The following is a 13573-nucleotide window of genomic DNA, read 5'->3' as shown; positions in this document are numbered from 1 at the left end:
CATTTTTATCACAGAATTAAATTTTTAAGTTGCCCCATTCTTATTTCTAGCTTTTGTAGTGTACTGTATCAAACATTCATGAAATTTTAAATATGCTGTTGAAGTATTTTACCATGTTTTTTACAGGTGATCTCTTTTCTCTCCCCTCAGTACAAAACTACTTCAGAACCAAAGCCACTATCTGTCTATAAGAGGATCAATTCCTGGAAAGCTTTGAGTAAGTAAGTAAGTATCTTACTTACATTTTTATGTCAAGTTGCAAAAGACTTCACCCCCATCCCCAGTATCACAACATGAATGTAAGGATACATTAAAAAAAACCTCCCCATCAAAAAAACAAAACACTCAGCATTTAAAAATATTTTAAAATGCTAAAAGCAAGCCCCACATTTCTAAATAAGGAAGCATAGAGTCATGTAATTGTTAAGGTTGGAAGAGGCCTCAAAGACTGAGTCCAGATGTTAGCCCAGCACTGCCACGTTCACTGCTAAACCATGTTCCCAGGTCCCACTTCTACACAACTTCTGAACACTTTCAGAGATGGTGAATCCACTTCCCTGAGCCACTCATTCCAGTGATTGACCACCCTTTCAATGAAAAAAAATTTCCTATTATCTCATCTAAACCTCCCCTGTAATTTTCTACCTGCAAAAAGAGGCTGCCCTCACTTTACTACATCTCCTTTCAGGTAGATGCAGAGAGCAACAGTATCTCTCCTGAGGTTCCTTTTCTCCAGGCTAAACACGCTATAGCTGCTCCAGACCCTTCACCAGCTTCACTGACAATCATGACAAGCATGAAAGCTTAACAGAAATGTATGCTTTTTTCTGGCTTAGGTAATTTAACTTTTTCTAACTTGTCCAGCCCATGAAATGCAGTTCTCTGTTTAAAGTACTACCACCATCAGAGAAAACAAAATACCAAACAAGTAACAACTTTGATGGGAGCATGCTCAAAAAAAGAGTGAACTCACAACAAGCAGCTTTACAACTTACCTTGCTAATACCTTGCTCCTACATATAATCTAAGAACATGCAAATGTTAAAGCATGTACATAATGTCATTTAAAACACTGTTAACTACAAACTTCCTTCCATTTAATATTCCTGAACAGTTCACTAAATCTAAGCCTTAATGACTCTTTCTAGAAAACACACTCAGTATTAGAGTGTTATGTTATGCAGCTTGACAAAATTAGGAATCTGCTAACATTTCATCATACTGTAGTTCTTTTTCCTTCGTACTTTGTTCTCAGCTCCTTATGCTCAGACACTTCACAATATGCACAAACTGCCCTTCCTGAGAAAAATGGGAAAACAACAGAAATATGCAAAATCTACACAGGTCAGAAAGCCTAAGTACCTGACATTAGCTACTGTTGCAAGACTTCCATCCTCTTGGTCTAATCCATACTCTCTCCTTAAACATATAATCAATGTCAATTTCAAATTTCTTTCTGTTTGATGGGTACCTGTGATCTGACATTATAAGGCAACGTAACACTTTTCAGCTGACAGGAACTCTGTGAGTCCTTCATGAGTTCTACAGGCCTACATAATGTCAAGGCTATTCTAAGTACATTTCTCTATTAAGCCAACACAATCCAAACTCAAGCGTAAAAAAAGCCAAAGAGACAACAAAATCCTGAAATGAAAATAAAAATAGCTTACTTACTTGCAGTACTCACAACATTTCTTCCCAAAGTATTAGTATTGTTATCACTGCTGCTCCGGCTTAAATTCATGTTGTTTGTGGCATTGGTACGTGCTATGTTTGCCACTCTTCGTACAAAGGACTCCAGGCTGGAAGTTTCTCGAGATGATAAGTTTGGAACACTTGCACTGGAGCTCATGGGTGCCCCAGCAGCCAACAAAGAACTGACTGAGAGTCTGTTACTCGCTGAAGAGCTTAGGGGTCGTTGGGAAGCTGCTTCTTTGTTAGTCAGTTCAGAGACTGAACTCACATCAGGAGAGCTTACACTAACAAGTCCCATGGATATAGCACTGGACTCCCCAGGAGTACGTATTGAGTTATCAGGACCTAACTTCCTCTCTGCATTTTCATTTCCCATGTCCGCTGTTAAGGTGCTGGTGCTCGCACTGGAAGATGACCCTATGTCAGCCTGAGGCACGCTATCAGCAGAGGACAGAACAACAATTGGTTCATGGACGTCAGTGCCTGAAACTATATTTTGTTCCAATACACTTTCTGATCTCCGCTCCATTTTGGTCGAACCCAAGCTGATGTCGCTGCTACTTGCCACGCTACACACAGAACTGCTGCTTCCTTTTCTACTTGAGGAGCCTGCAGCAGCAGTCGTCTTGTCTGGACAGTTGTTTTTCACCAAGCTGCTCCATGACTGCGTTGTGCCTGAAACAGTGGATGAAACAGGTTTGGGTGATGCCGCTGAATCAGGGTCGTACCCTGGTGCAAGCTTGAGGTCAAACTTTCCTTCTGCGCCCATACGGTAAGAGTTAGAGCCACCAGCATCCCAGGTGACATCAATCCAGCCTGGAAAGGGACAGGAGTTTGTGAGATCCAGCAGAAAGCAGACAGGAGGCGTGTCAGACAGCAGCTCCACAATGTGGGATCAGCTTCTCACAAGGGCTGTATGTCTGAATCAATGAAATCACTAAGTAACCCTTAATGCCAATTTAAAAGGAAGTGCTTAAATCTACCCAATTTAGTATTTTGTAATGTTGTCAATTCAGAGGCTGCTCGTTCTTGCCACCTTAATCTTCAGGGCCACAGAATCCAGCCAAGAATAAAGTTTCCCTCAGGAAGGGACCTGACTAGAATCTCTCAAAATTTTATTAGCCTCTATCAAAACTGGATTCTCCAATAACAAAAATGTATATCAAAACGTATCATAACTTTACATCTGTCAAGAGGCTGTAATTATTACATAGACATTCAATAATATTTTTCTTTGTTGGATGCTTGTGGATAAGCATATTTACCCAACAGACGACATGTTATAAAACTGCTTCGTTTGAGATTTCATATTCTTAAATTGAAAGAACTAATTTGTAGATACACAGCTTTTTAGTTCAGTAAGTTCCACATACTCGAACATTCATTACTCATAAAAAAATCTTATGGCAATCAGGTAAGGGCTACATCAAGTAAAATTTCAGGGCTGCAAAGATAATATGTTTCATAGAAAAAAACTATCCTGGGACGAGAAGAAAACTCCAAATAGATGCTACTCTTAAGTTCCTTTATTAAATTATTATTTTGAGTAGCAAATTTTTTTAACAGCTGAATATAATACATCTGCAATAATGAGGGTAACATACAAAATTTAGCTAACTAGGATAGAAATGGGGGCAAAATGATTTATTTTTACTTGTCTAAATATGTACCACAACTTACGAGTCACCTAAAAAATTCCTTCTAATATTTCTCACTGTATCTTAATGCAACAAATATTGGAGTAACTTCTTCAATTGAAACACATGCCATCCAAAAATAAATTTTCTAAAGCTTAGTTATCTTCTCCATTCTCAAACCAAGTCAAAACAAATATCAGGTCCAGATAAACACAATTTTTTCTTTATTAAAACAGGAAAGAGCTAATATCAAGTAAAATGTTCTTTTTATTACTGTCACGTACACCTTCAGCTTTTAACTATGCAAAAATCACCACTCCTAGATTGCAACAGATGATCACAGGCAATTTGCTATTTACAAATATCACTCTGGAGGAAAAGTAGCTAAAAAAGGATAAAGTTTACAGATATGATAAGTAGACATCTCATCCCCAAATGAGCAGGTTTAGATCATGTTATTCTCATATGAGAATTTAATTTTTATTTTTATGAGTATTTCATTCCTTCTTCACAAGCTATAGTTGAGTAGCTTCATGTCACTAAACCTTTGACGGGTGAAGTTGTGAAACTAATCTGAATTTTTTGTCTTCCATGATTTGCCTTTTTTATCAAACACAAAATGCTCCATACTGGAGCTCAACTCCAAGTATAATTTTTTCCCCTTTACGAAGCTAATCTGATTTTTTTGTCTTCCATGATTTGACTTTTTTATCAAACACAAAAAAGCTCCATACTGGAGCTCAACTCCAAGTATAATTTTTTCCCCTTTACGAATATCTGAACCAGGTATTCTTTTCCAAAGCATAACTAAATAACTGGTTCTGTTTTGTGTAGTTTCTTTCCCAGATTATAATTGCAAGCCATTTTAAATTTGAACAAGTACATATTATATACTCAAACTCATATTGCTCCATCATTACAGGCGTAAAATGTTTGTCTACAATTGTGAACAACCAAAAAAGTAAATGAGATTTAATTACGAGCTGTTTTATATCTGAACAAGCTTTAAGTACATATTATGTACTTGAACTCATATTGCTCCATCATTACAGGCATAAAATGTTTGTCTACAATTGTGAACAACCAAAAAAGTAAATGAGATCGTATTGTCAAAATTCTACATGAAAAAAAGTTGTGACAGGAATGAGATGAGTTGGCATCACCATTTGATAAATGAACCTCAATTTTACCTATGGCTACATGGGGAAGTTTTACTGGAACACAGGAACAAAATCATTGCTTTGGTAGAATACTCCTCACCTAAAGTCTTCAAAGCTATAATGTAGCTATGGACACTGTTGCATCTGATAAGAAAAATATATGGATGATGGACGACTTGCCCACAAGCTGTACTGAACAGGTTAAATAAAGTTCAGTTTCAAATCATTTTAAGGAATTGTACATTGGAGATTTCTCCATGTTTGAGAGCAGACAACTCAATTAACTAGAAGAAACTCTCAAGTCTAGCTAAAAATGAACATAAAAGAAGCTGAAGGTGCTTCAGAAACAAGGCAAGCCTTATAGACCTCAAAATAGGGGGAAGAGAAGGGAAATGGTGGAAAGCATGTTCAGCTGACAAGATCACCACCTCTCCTGAAGCCTCTTCAATAACTTGACTTTCTGAGTACTGACTTCCCTGGCTGTTGCAGGTTTTTATTTTACTCCCTAAGTTAATAAATTTTCATGCTTTAACTCAAAACCAAAACCTTGATCCCAAAGAAGCTTGCAAGGTAGGAAAGGTACAGGATATAACAAAAGTCAAGAAAAATATGGCAAATGCTCAGCTAGAAGAAATGAGGAAGGTAATTATAGATTTTGCAGGCGCAAAGCTTATCCCTTTGCATCACTTACCTTCATATAGTTTGTAACAGATGTCTAAATAACAGTTTCATATTTGAATAACAGTTTAATATTTTAATTAACCAAAACTATATAGAAGTTTCATATACAACAAGAAGTTTTTTCATGTGCTCAAATGGCATTTCACAAATGGACCCCAACAGCAGTAGTATTTTAAGCTTCTTCCCTCCAAAGTATTTGAACTTTTATCAACTTTATCAAGGCCTTACAAAGGAAGTACTTTAATGCTACCTATTCTGCATGATGTAATCATGCAACAGACATGATTCAACAACATAAATTCAGGCAATTCATGCTCACCATTATGCAGTTCTCCTGTAACAGTGCCTTCACCCTGCGGGCTTCCATCCTGATCTCTCCATTTCCAATCAATTCCTCTGATTACACGAGCTCCTGGAACCATGTATTTTAACACCTGAGAACGGACCAGACGTCGCTGCCTTCTCAGATTTGCTTCAGCTTCTTTAGCAGCTTTTCCTACAAGAAATGTAAATTGAAAATACTTGAAAGTATTGAATGGGGAATAATTCTGAGCTTATTTCTAAGCAAGGTCAATTGCAAAAGTTAACCTCCTTTTTCACACTGGTTTTTATATGGTATGCTCATTAGCATTTTAAAAGAGTAAGTAGGATATACGTGTTATTTTTCTTACCCAGCTGATCTTCACATACTCCATTCACAGTGCCATAAAGTTCAAATCCAGACAGGGAGAGGTAGTGTGTTTGCCCACTGGCATTCTTTCCCATCTGTTTTATTCTAACATGTCTCCAACCTTGTTTCTCATCTTTTGGAGGATCTAAAGGCCATGTTGCTGTAGACCTTTAAGTTTATTACAAAGGGATGTTGGTAGGTAACAGGAATAAAGAAAAAAGCAAAACCAAAAAACCTTAATATCAAAGCAAACAAAACCCTAACACTAATCATGTATGCATACTACAAGATATATAAACCTATTAACACCAGGACAAACTTCGGATGAGTTTTGGTGTTATGATTTTGATAAAAAAACAAAATTCAAAATTCACAGTGATGGAAAAGCACAAATACCATTACACAAACCACACAGAAAACCTATGAATCACTTACTCTCCAGCCCATTCTTGATAACTGGTATCACTTAACACTTCTTTAGATAGACACATTATTACAAACACAGTACACGCTAAATTAGTCTACAGTCAAGTACATTTTTAACTGCACTCAGTTTTATGAAAAGTGATAAAATACACTGACATACCCTGGTTCATTGAGACTACAGTCATCAACATGAGTATACAAAGTAGTCCAGTTCTGTCCATCCTTAGATACCTGGAAAACCCAATTTCTGAGAGCAGATCGTCCATAACCTCGAGCGTGGCGCAATGTGTAGGCTGATGGTATAACCCAAAGGCCAAGGTCTATGGCAAACCAAGCATTCTTATCATCATTTGTGTGACAATTGAGAGCTGAACTGTCACGGCTCAGGATGTCTTCTAAACGACCATAAGGCAGATTTCTTCCTTCTGAGGATGTAACCACTACTAATCCATAGGCTGCTGGATTTACCCACTCATATGCAGTTCTGTATTTAAAAAGAGAAATATACTGTTCAATTATTGCCTAAATTAAAAAAACCCAAAAAACCAGTTTGAGCAATATTTGACATTTACTGTAAATTGCATATAACAGCTCAGTTTATTACACCAAAATTATCAATATAATTTTAGATAATTAGATAACTTTAGATATGTTCCAAACACCACTTTGTTTGTGTTTTTTAAAACAGTGTAGCAAAGGAAAAAAAAAAACAAAAACAAAATCAAACAGAACCCTGGCAAGCAAAAACAAAAGACCCATACTTCCCCACTCCACCTTCTTAGAGAACCATACAAACAGAACCCTGCAAGCAAAAACAAAGACCCATACTTCCCCACTCCACCTTCTTAGAGAACCATACAAAGTCTGAACACAAGTGATTCATAGTTTTCTATTATTTAAGCAGATCCAAGAGAAATGTAATTCTGTTGATTAAAAGATATCTCCCACTTCTAAGAAAATAACAGATTTCATTTCATTATGAATTCCCTGTCCCCATCCTGCCTCACAGATTGTAGTTTATTATGTCTGACTTAAAAATATCTAGCTTTGAAAAACTCACTTTGCATTTGTTCCAATCCAGTAAATAATTCCATTTTCATCAAAATCATGTTGATGCCTGAACACAAATGTCTGACCTTCTCGTAGTTTTCGTACAAAAACAAATGAAGCCCTATCAAAGTCGTACCACTGCTTTGCTACCTACACATGAAAAAAAAAACATCAAATATTAAAGACGCAGAAGGTAAGTATCCCCTGTGAACTCTGTGTGTGGTATGCAGCTCACCATTTTCAGGAGATACTGTTCTAGAGATTCAACAGTTGCCAATGGCTCCATCTTGAGCATTCTACCGGTTCGATCTATTAAAGACGTCTCCCCCGAGGCACGTTCCAAACGAAACCTCAAGCGCCTTGTCAGGATCTGAAAGAACAGCTCAACATTAATACAGGCTTTCCTGTTTAGGTTCTGGGATTTTAATAAAAACAGTGTACTTCAATACAACCATTTTAGTGGCCTGTCAAGTATCTTCGTTGCTCTAACTTAAGCACAATATTCCAAGGAAATGCTTTGAAAAGTAGTATCCTAGTACTACCTTTTTTCAATTAACCAAAGAATTCTTTACTATGACAATGTGTAAGTCAATTACACACTAACTAACAATTTCTCACTTTTCCTATGTCTTCATAGCTATTTGTTGACTAGAAACTGAAAACTATTTTCAAAAATATTGAACAGCAGCAGTGGTTTTGCAACTTTTTGCAACTATTTCCTGGACATTTAACATGAAAACAGAAATATTTATACTTCCCTACCCATGTTGCAAAACCCTGAACTGTGCTTTCAAATAGAAAAAATTAAGACTCCACACAAACTGGGGAAAAACAAGCAATATTTTTAGTCAAACTGCCAAGTTTCCTGTATAACAAGTTGCTGAGCCTGGAGGCATCTTGCATTACCAATAGAACACAGAGCTGTAGAGGACCCTTTAAAGCCTATCCCCTATTTTTACTAATAATTGTCTTGTAATCGCAGTACCCTTTAACTAGAGGGCATGTTCCTATATAAAGACAACACCTGAAGACAAAAGAAAGAACACATTATCTCCTCAATCAAAATTTCCTTTTACCTCACAGTGTTTAAGTGACAATAGAGGAACAGCCATGCATTTCAGCATTAGAGGAAATAGATGCCAAAATTTGATTGTTCTTTACCTAATTCTACCCACATCTACAAGAATGTGACTCTTGCAGACAAGATGTGCAACATATAACCTTCAGTTGAGCACCACTCAGTGTGATATGCTGTTATCACTGTGCATTTACCTGAAGATTATACGTAGATCCTGGTGTATCATACAGGTGGAGAGGCAGACGTTCAATAGATTCTAACACTGCTATCAATTTCCGAATTAATGCAACTGCCGGACGACTGCGGAAGAGAACAGGTACTATGTTACCATAAAACAAAACAGGATCCAGCTGAGGAAACTATCTCAGCATGCTATTTCTACTGATGGTATCTGTCCTAGTCACATGGTTACAGCACAGTAAGAAAGATACTAATCTGCATAATGATGAACAAGTCACCTTTATTTTGTCAATAGATGTTCTATAGGTTGATTCTTAGAGATAAAAACTTTCAACTGCTACTTCAGTATTAGATGCTGTGCTTTCAGATCAATTTTCTATTCCACTGAAATTTAAAGAACAGGTACTTTTTCTTTACATTATTTTAAACATGACTGCTTCAAAATTTCAAAGAGGATTTTCCTGGTTTGGTATTATTTTTACCTTTCATCATCCTCATTTTCACTGAATGCTGTTTTGAAAACATTTATCCTCTCTACCAGTTGACTACAGTCTTGTTTCACATCCAAATCAACATTCTAGGAGGAAAAAAAACCAAGTTACAGACAGGCAAAGACATCTATGTAGTCTCACTGAAATCCCAATTTAATGTCTGTATGTGAAAAGCTAATCATCAGCCATTCAACCTGAACAGAGTTGATTTATTTTCATTCAAACTAGTCATCTATTGTGATAGCTTATTTCAATAGGCAGACCAGTAACTGGAGCAAGTCTGCCAAATTTTCAGGAAGACAGGAAAAATATTTATAACACATCTTTTACATTATGGCACATGTCTTAACTTTATTTTGTAAGGAAGTTTTTTTTTAACACTTATTTCTATAAACTCACATTGTTTAAAACTGTCAGCAGCGATTGAACTAAGCCACTGCTGCACATTTCATATGGAGAAATAGTATTCTCATCCTTCAACAGTACAATTAAGTTTTCCAGAGCAGTCTTCATTAAATCTCTCCATGTATTTTCTCCTTCAATGCACTGAAAGACAAAAAGATCATTATCCTGAAAAGTAATGTCCACTTGCTTCAGTTGAAAAATCATGTCCTAGGAAAGTACCTAACTAGGTAATAAATGCATTAAAACTCCCCATATCAGAGACATGCTATCTCTGCTTCATGACTCTGCTTCACATCATGACAGACTAGTCTGAACATTATCTGATTTGCACGGATATCACACAAAAATAAAGGAGATACACTTACCTGCCTGTTTGCATGAAGTTCCCATGCAGACTCTAACTGTGTTGCTATGTTCCTCAGTGTTACAACCACTCCTCGAGGCATACTTTCAACAGCTTTAAAATGATCATCATACAAATCTCTTGCCATAGTGCGTACCTACAAATGGATTTTGATAATCAGAAGTCAGACCTTACCGTAATGAGACTATTACTATACTCCCAGATACTGCAACCTTGGACATTTTTTTTTAACTAAGTCCACAACAGGCAGACAAATGGGAAGAATAAAAAACCCATGTGCATCACAAAATGGCAAAGGTTGTGAAAGGAAAAAGCTACAGGAGAATTAAATGGAAATATACAAAATCTTATAGACAGAAATGAAATTTACCATTATGTATTAGGTTACAGCATAAAGGGTAGTAGGAAAAGGTATGATTCTCAATCTGCCAATCTTTCTTTTAGAACTGTATCGTGGATCAGGTAATATTTTTAAATGTACAATTAAGCAGCTTTAATACAGTTAAGGAATGTTGATAACATTCCTATACAACCCTAACTCCCTATACAACCTCTTTTAGTAAGAATCACTCTTTCTACAAAGTATGGTTCACAGATTAAATAAGCTCTGATTAAGCAACAGCTTTCTTTTTTAAGAAATTTCCCAAAAAATTTCCTTTTCATTATCATTCTATGTGCTACAATAATATATTACACAAGCTTCAGAACTACACAGTGCAATCTTAGGTATATGAGAGCACTGTCTTTCTTTTATCATCCCACATATTATCATTCACACACAGTATTTCAATTTAGTGTCACATTTCCTAAAATATATGTCCTAAAATGCTACAGATATAAGGTACAGAATATATTGGCTGCACTGTTAGAAACCGCAAGACAGATAAAGACTGAGGATCAGCCTGAGTCCTTGGCATAAGTGGATCACAAAATGTACTGTTATTTTGTGGTTTTCTTGTAAAGAACTTAATACTTGATTTCTTAGTTCCTCCTTTTTCCCCTTCACTTTGAGGAAAAAGAAGAATTTTAAAGAAAGCTAAAATGAGGGTATTTACTCATTTTGCTTCACTACCATAACTCTTAACAATGCAGACTGTTCACTTCCAGCACCCTGTCACAATATCCAGTCTGAAATTACTACCTAGATGAACAGAAGTATTATATGTATAATCCTAAAGGATTATACAAATGCAAGTCGGGAAGACTGGATTTTGTTACATTTTAAAAAAACCCAAACATTTTCCTCTAAAGGAGCATTGAGTTTACTAAGATTTTTGGATAAAATCACCCAAAGAAGTGCTTTGTTCTGCTTGACGTTTTCCCCATCAAGCCTCACATAAAACTGTATCTAGTTGAAATCAGAGATTTTTATCTTCTAAGAGGAAACTACACCTCCCTAAGAATATTGTAATGTAAAGCAAACTCAAATTCTAAATATAAAATTTACTGATGATCACCAACCTTTTGCTTTGTCTTCTCCAGTTTAGATTTCAGTTTTCTTCCTCTTTTACCTGTCCAGCCAGTCACAAATTCTGACCCTGCAACATATATTTTAGAAAAGTTGCATTTTCTCATAGCTATGAAAAGCAACAAGTAAAACTATCTCATATACACTTGTTCCTACCTGCACATAACACATACCTACATACTTACCCAAGGAAGTCTCAGCTGTAAACGAATGCTTTGTTCCTCTGTTGGATTCAAACACAAAGCCTGGCAGGTCTTCTTTCAGTATTGTAGCTTGCTGACCATCAGAATTGTGAATAGCAATTTCTCCTTCTTTTAAACAGGTCAGTGACCAGTTTCCTACAGTAAGTTTAGTTGGCCCTGGTGTTGATAAAATTGGCTGGCTTGTGGTAGATGGTTTTACTTGGCTTCGAGCCCTCTGCAACTTCTCAAGGAACTCACTCCTACTTTCTATTTAAAGAGAAACAAATTTGGTTTTTTCCAACAACTGCTTCCATCATTATGTAGAATTTTTTTTTCAAGAGCAAAACAACTGAGTACATTCAATGCAAAATTAACTTTGAAATTAAGGGTCTTAAGGTGTCCTAAATTTCAGTGTAGTATATTTCTGTGCTTCAACAGTGATTTATTTTACGATCTCATTAAAGTTGCAATCCAACAATGCAACTCTTTTTGAGAGATGCAATTCAGATGCATTAATTCATCATTACAATTTTAACAGGAAGATCAAAAAAATTGAGTATAAATTTTTAGTCTTTGAAAAATGGGTCTCAAATGGTAAGCATGAATATTCTCAAAAGTTTTCAGAAATAAGAATTTTTTTATTATTAAAAATTATATCATTTTATTAAATTATATATCTGTATTTTAATCATTAAAATGCTGAGTACATAACTTTTCAGAAATTCCATTTAAGGTAAAAATGGAAACATCTCATTAAAGATTATTGCTGTTTGCCTTTTGCTGCAATGACAAGCTCTAGGCTTTTTAAATATGCCCCTTTTTTATAATACAAAATAATGCAAACAATAAATATGCACTTGAGGCACCACATTCTTTACTGCTTAAATTTCATAGCATATACAGAGAAGGCTAATAAAAATAATTGAGATTTGATATGCCAGATGAAAATTCTGTTAATTGAATGTAATTATGGAAATCTGAAAACATTTTAATAAATTTATTATATAGCACATTGCACTGAAAGTACTATATTTCTACATGGTTGGGAATAATTTCATGTTCCCTTGGACAAAATTTTGAGACTTACTCAAAGCTTCAGAATTACCATTAAATTTCAATTTTTGCATTGAATTTTTTTTTCTAAAAATTCAAGCAAAACAAGTACAGAGTTAATGTGGAGAGGGGTGAGTACAGACCTTCCAAAATGTTCACAGTATATATATTTGACCATCCACCCCAACTTTCATCATGCAATACACACTAACAGATTTCACTACTCAACCCTCTATACTCTTGCCAGTTGTGAAGTTACTAAAAACTATACCACGAGACTGATCAGTAATGATTTAGGACAGCAGAACATATAGTACAGTTCAGGACTTAAAGATACCATTCTAGCCTATGCTGCACTGTAGTCATTTTAGTTAACAAATATTAATTTTTTAAGTAAAAAAGGCTGCTGCACATGCTTAGAGCTCACAGTTAAAAGTTCAGGCAAATTACACTGCAACATCAGCAATCTTAGTAGATGTCTGAGTACAGATTTTGAGAAGCCTCATTTAATCCTACATTTAGCTCCTTTCCCCCTCATGATATTCAGACTAGGTATCTTATTAAAAAACTTTTGGATTTATGCAATAATTTTTGAAAGACTGATTTGAACTAACATCTTAAATGCTCAATCTGACTTCCTCTAAGCTCTCTTCACTCCAAATTCATCTGAGCTATCACCATTCCACTCATCTTATACAGAAATAGTCTCGTCCCTTTGCCTTGACCATTCGGAAGCAAAAACCAAAAAATCTGGCATGCAGGGAATGCCAAATGAGAATTTAAGAATTCTATGAGAATTTAAGAAATTATCTTCCTGAATCTTCTAAAAACTGTATTGTATGATAAACAAGTATCTCAACACAGGACTTATCTACCTTTAAAGGCATCAACCATATTAAAAAGAATGCAAAGACATTTTCTGACCAAAAAAACCCATAAATCTATAAGTGGTTTTCAGCTGCATTATGATCAGAAACATTACATAGCATTTTGTGTTCTTGCCCCAAACTTGATGCATGAAGTCATTAGCACT

General features: G+C 35.7%; 1 protein-coding gene across 11 annotated transcripts in view; it reads right to left on the bottom strand.

Annotated features, from left to right (window-relative positions):
• Positions 1 to 13573, bottom strand: part of HECTD1 (HECT domain E3 ubiquitin protein ligase 1) — a 60845-nt gene that overhangs the window by 20322 nt on the left and 26950 nt on the right. For 6 of the 11 annotated variants that reach the window (XM_039705314.1, XM_039705322.1, XM_039705324.1 and 3 more), the window contains 12 exons: positions 11479 to 11754; positions 11299 to 11375; positions 9839 to 9973; positions 9468 to 9614; positions 9060 to 9154; positions 8592 to 8697; positions 7555 to 7689; positions 7330 to 7469; positions 6430 to 6753; positions 5845 to 6011; positions 5493 to 5669; positions 1675 to 2511 (listed from right to left, as the gene is read on the bottom strand). In XM_039705314.1, coding sequence (XP_039561248.1) covers positions 1675 to 2511; positions 5493 to 5669; positions 5845 to 6011; positions 6430 to 6753; positions 7330 to 7469; positions 7555 to 7689; positions 8592 to 8697; positions 9060 to 9154; positions 9468 to 9614; positions 9839 to 9973; positions 11299 to 11375; positions 11479 to 11754 — 2616 coding nt within the window. The remainder of the gene's footprint in view (positions 1 to 1674; positions 2512 to 5492; positions 5670 to 5844; positions 6012 to 6429; positions 6754 to 7329; positions 7470 to 7554; positions 7690 to 8591; positions 8698 to 9059; positions 9155 to 9467; positions 9615 to 9838; positions 9974 to 11298; positions 11376 to 11478; positions 11755 to 13573) is intronic. The other 5 variants (XM_039705318.1, XM_039705319.1, XM_039705323.1 and 2 more) reach the window with 3 other exon arrangements.

Source organism: Passer montanus, unplaced genomic scaffold, assembly GCF_014805655.1.
Source record: "Passer montanus isolate IOZ18808 unplaced genomic scaffold, ASM1480565v1 scaffold18, whole genome shotgun sequence".
Classification (NCBI taxonomy): domain Eukaryota; kingdom Metazoa; phylum Chordata; class Aves; order Passeriformes; family Passeridae; genus Passer; species Passer montanus.
Note: the sequence above shows the minus strand (reverse complement) of the source record. Positions and strands in the feature narration are given on the sequence as shown.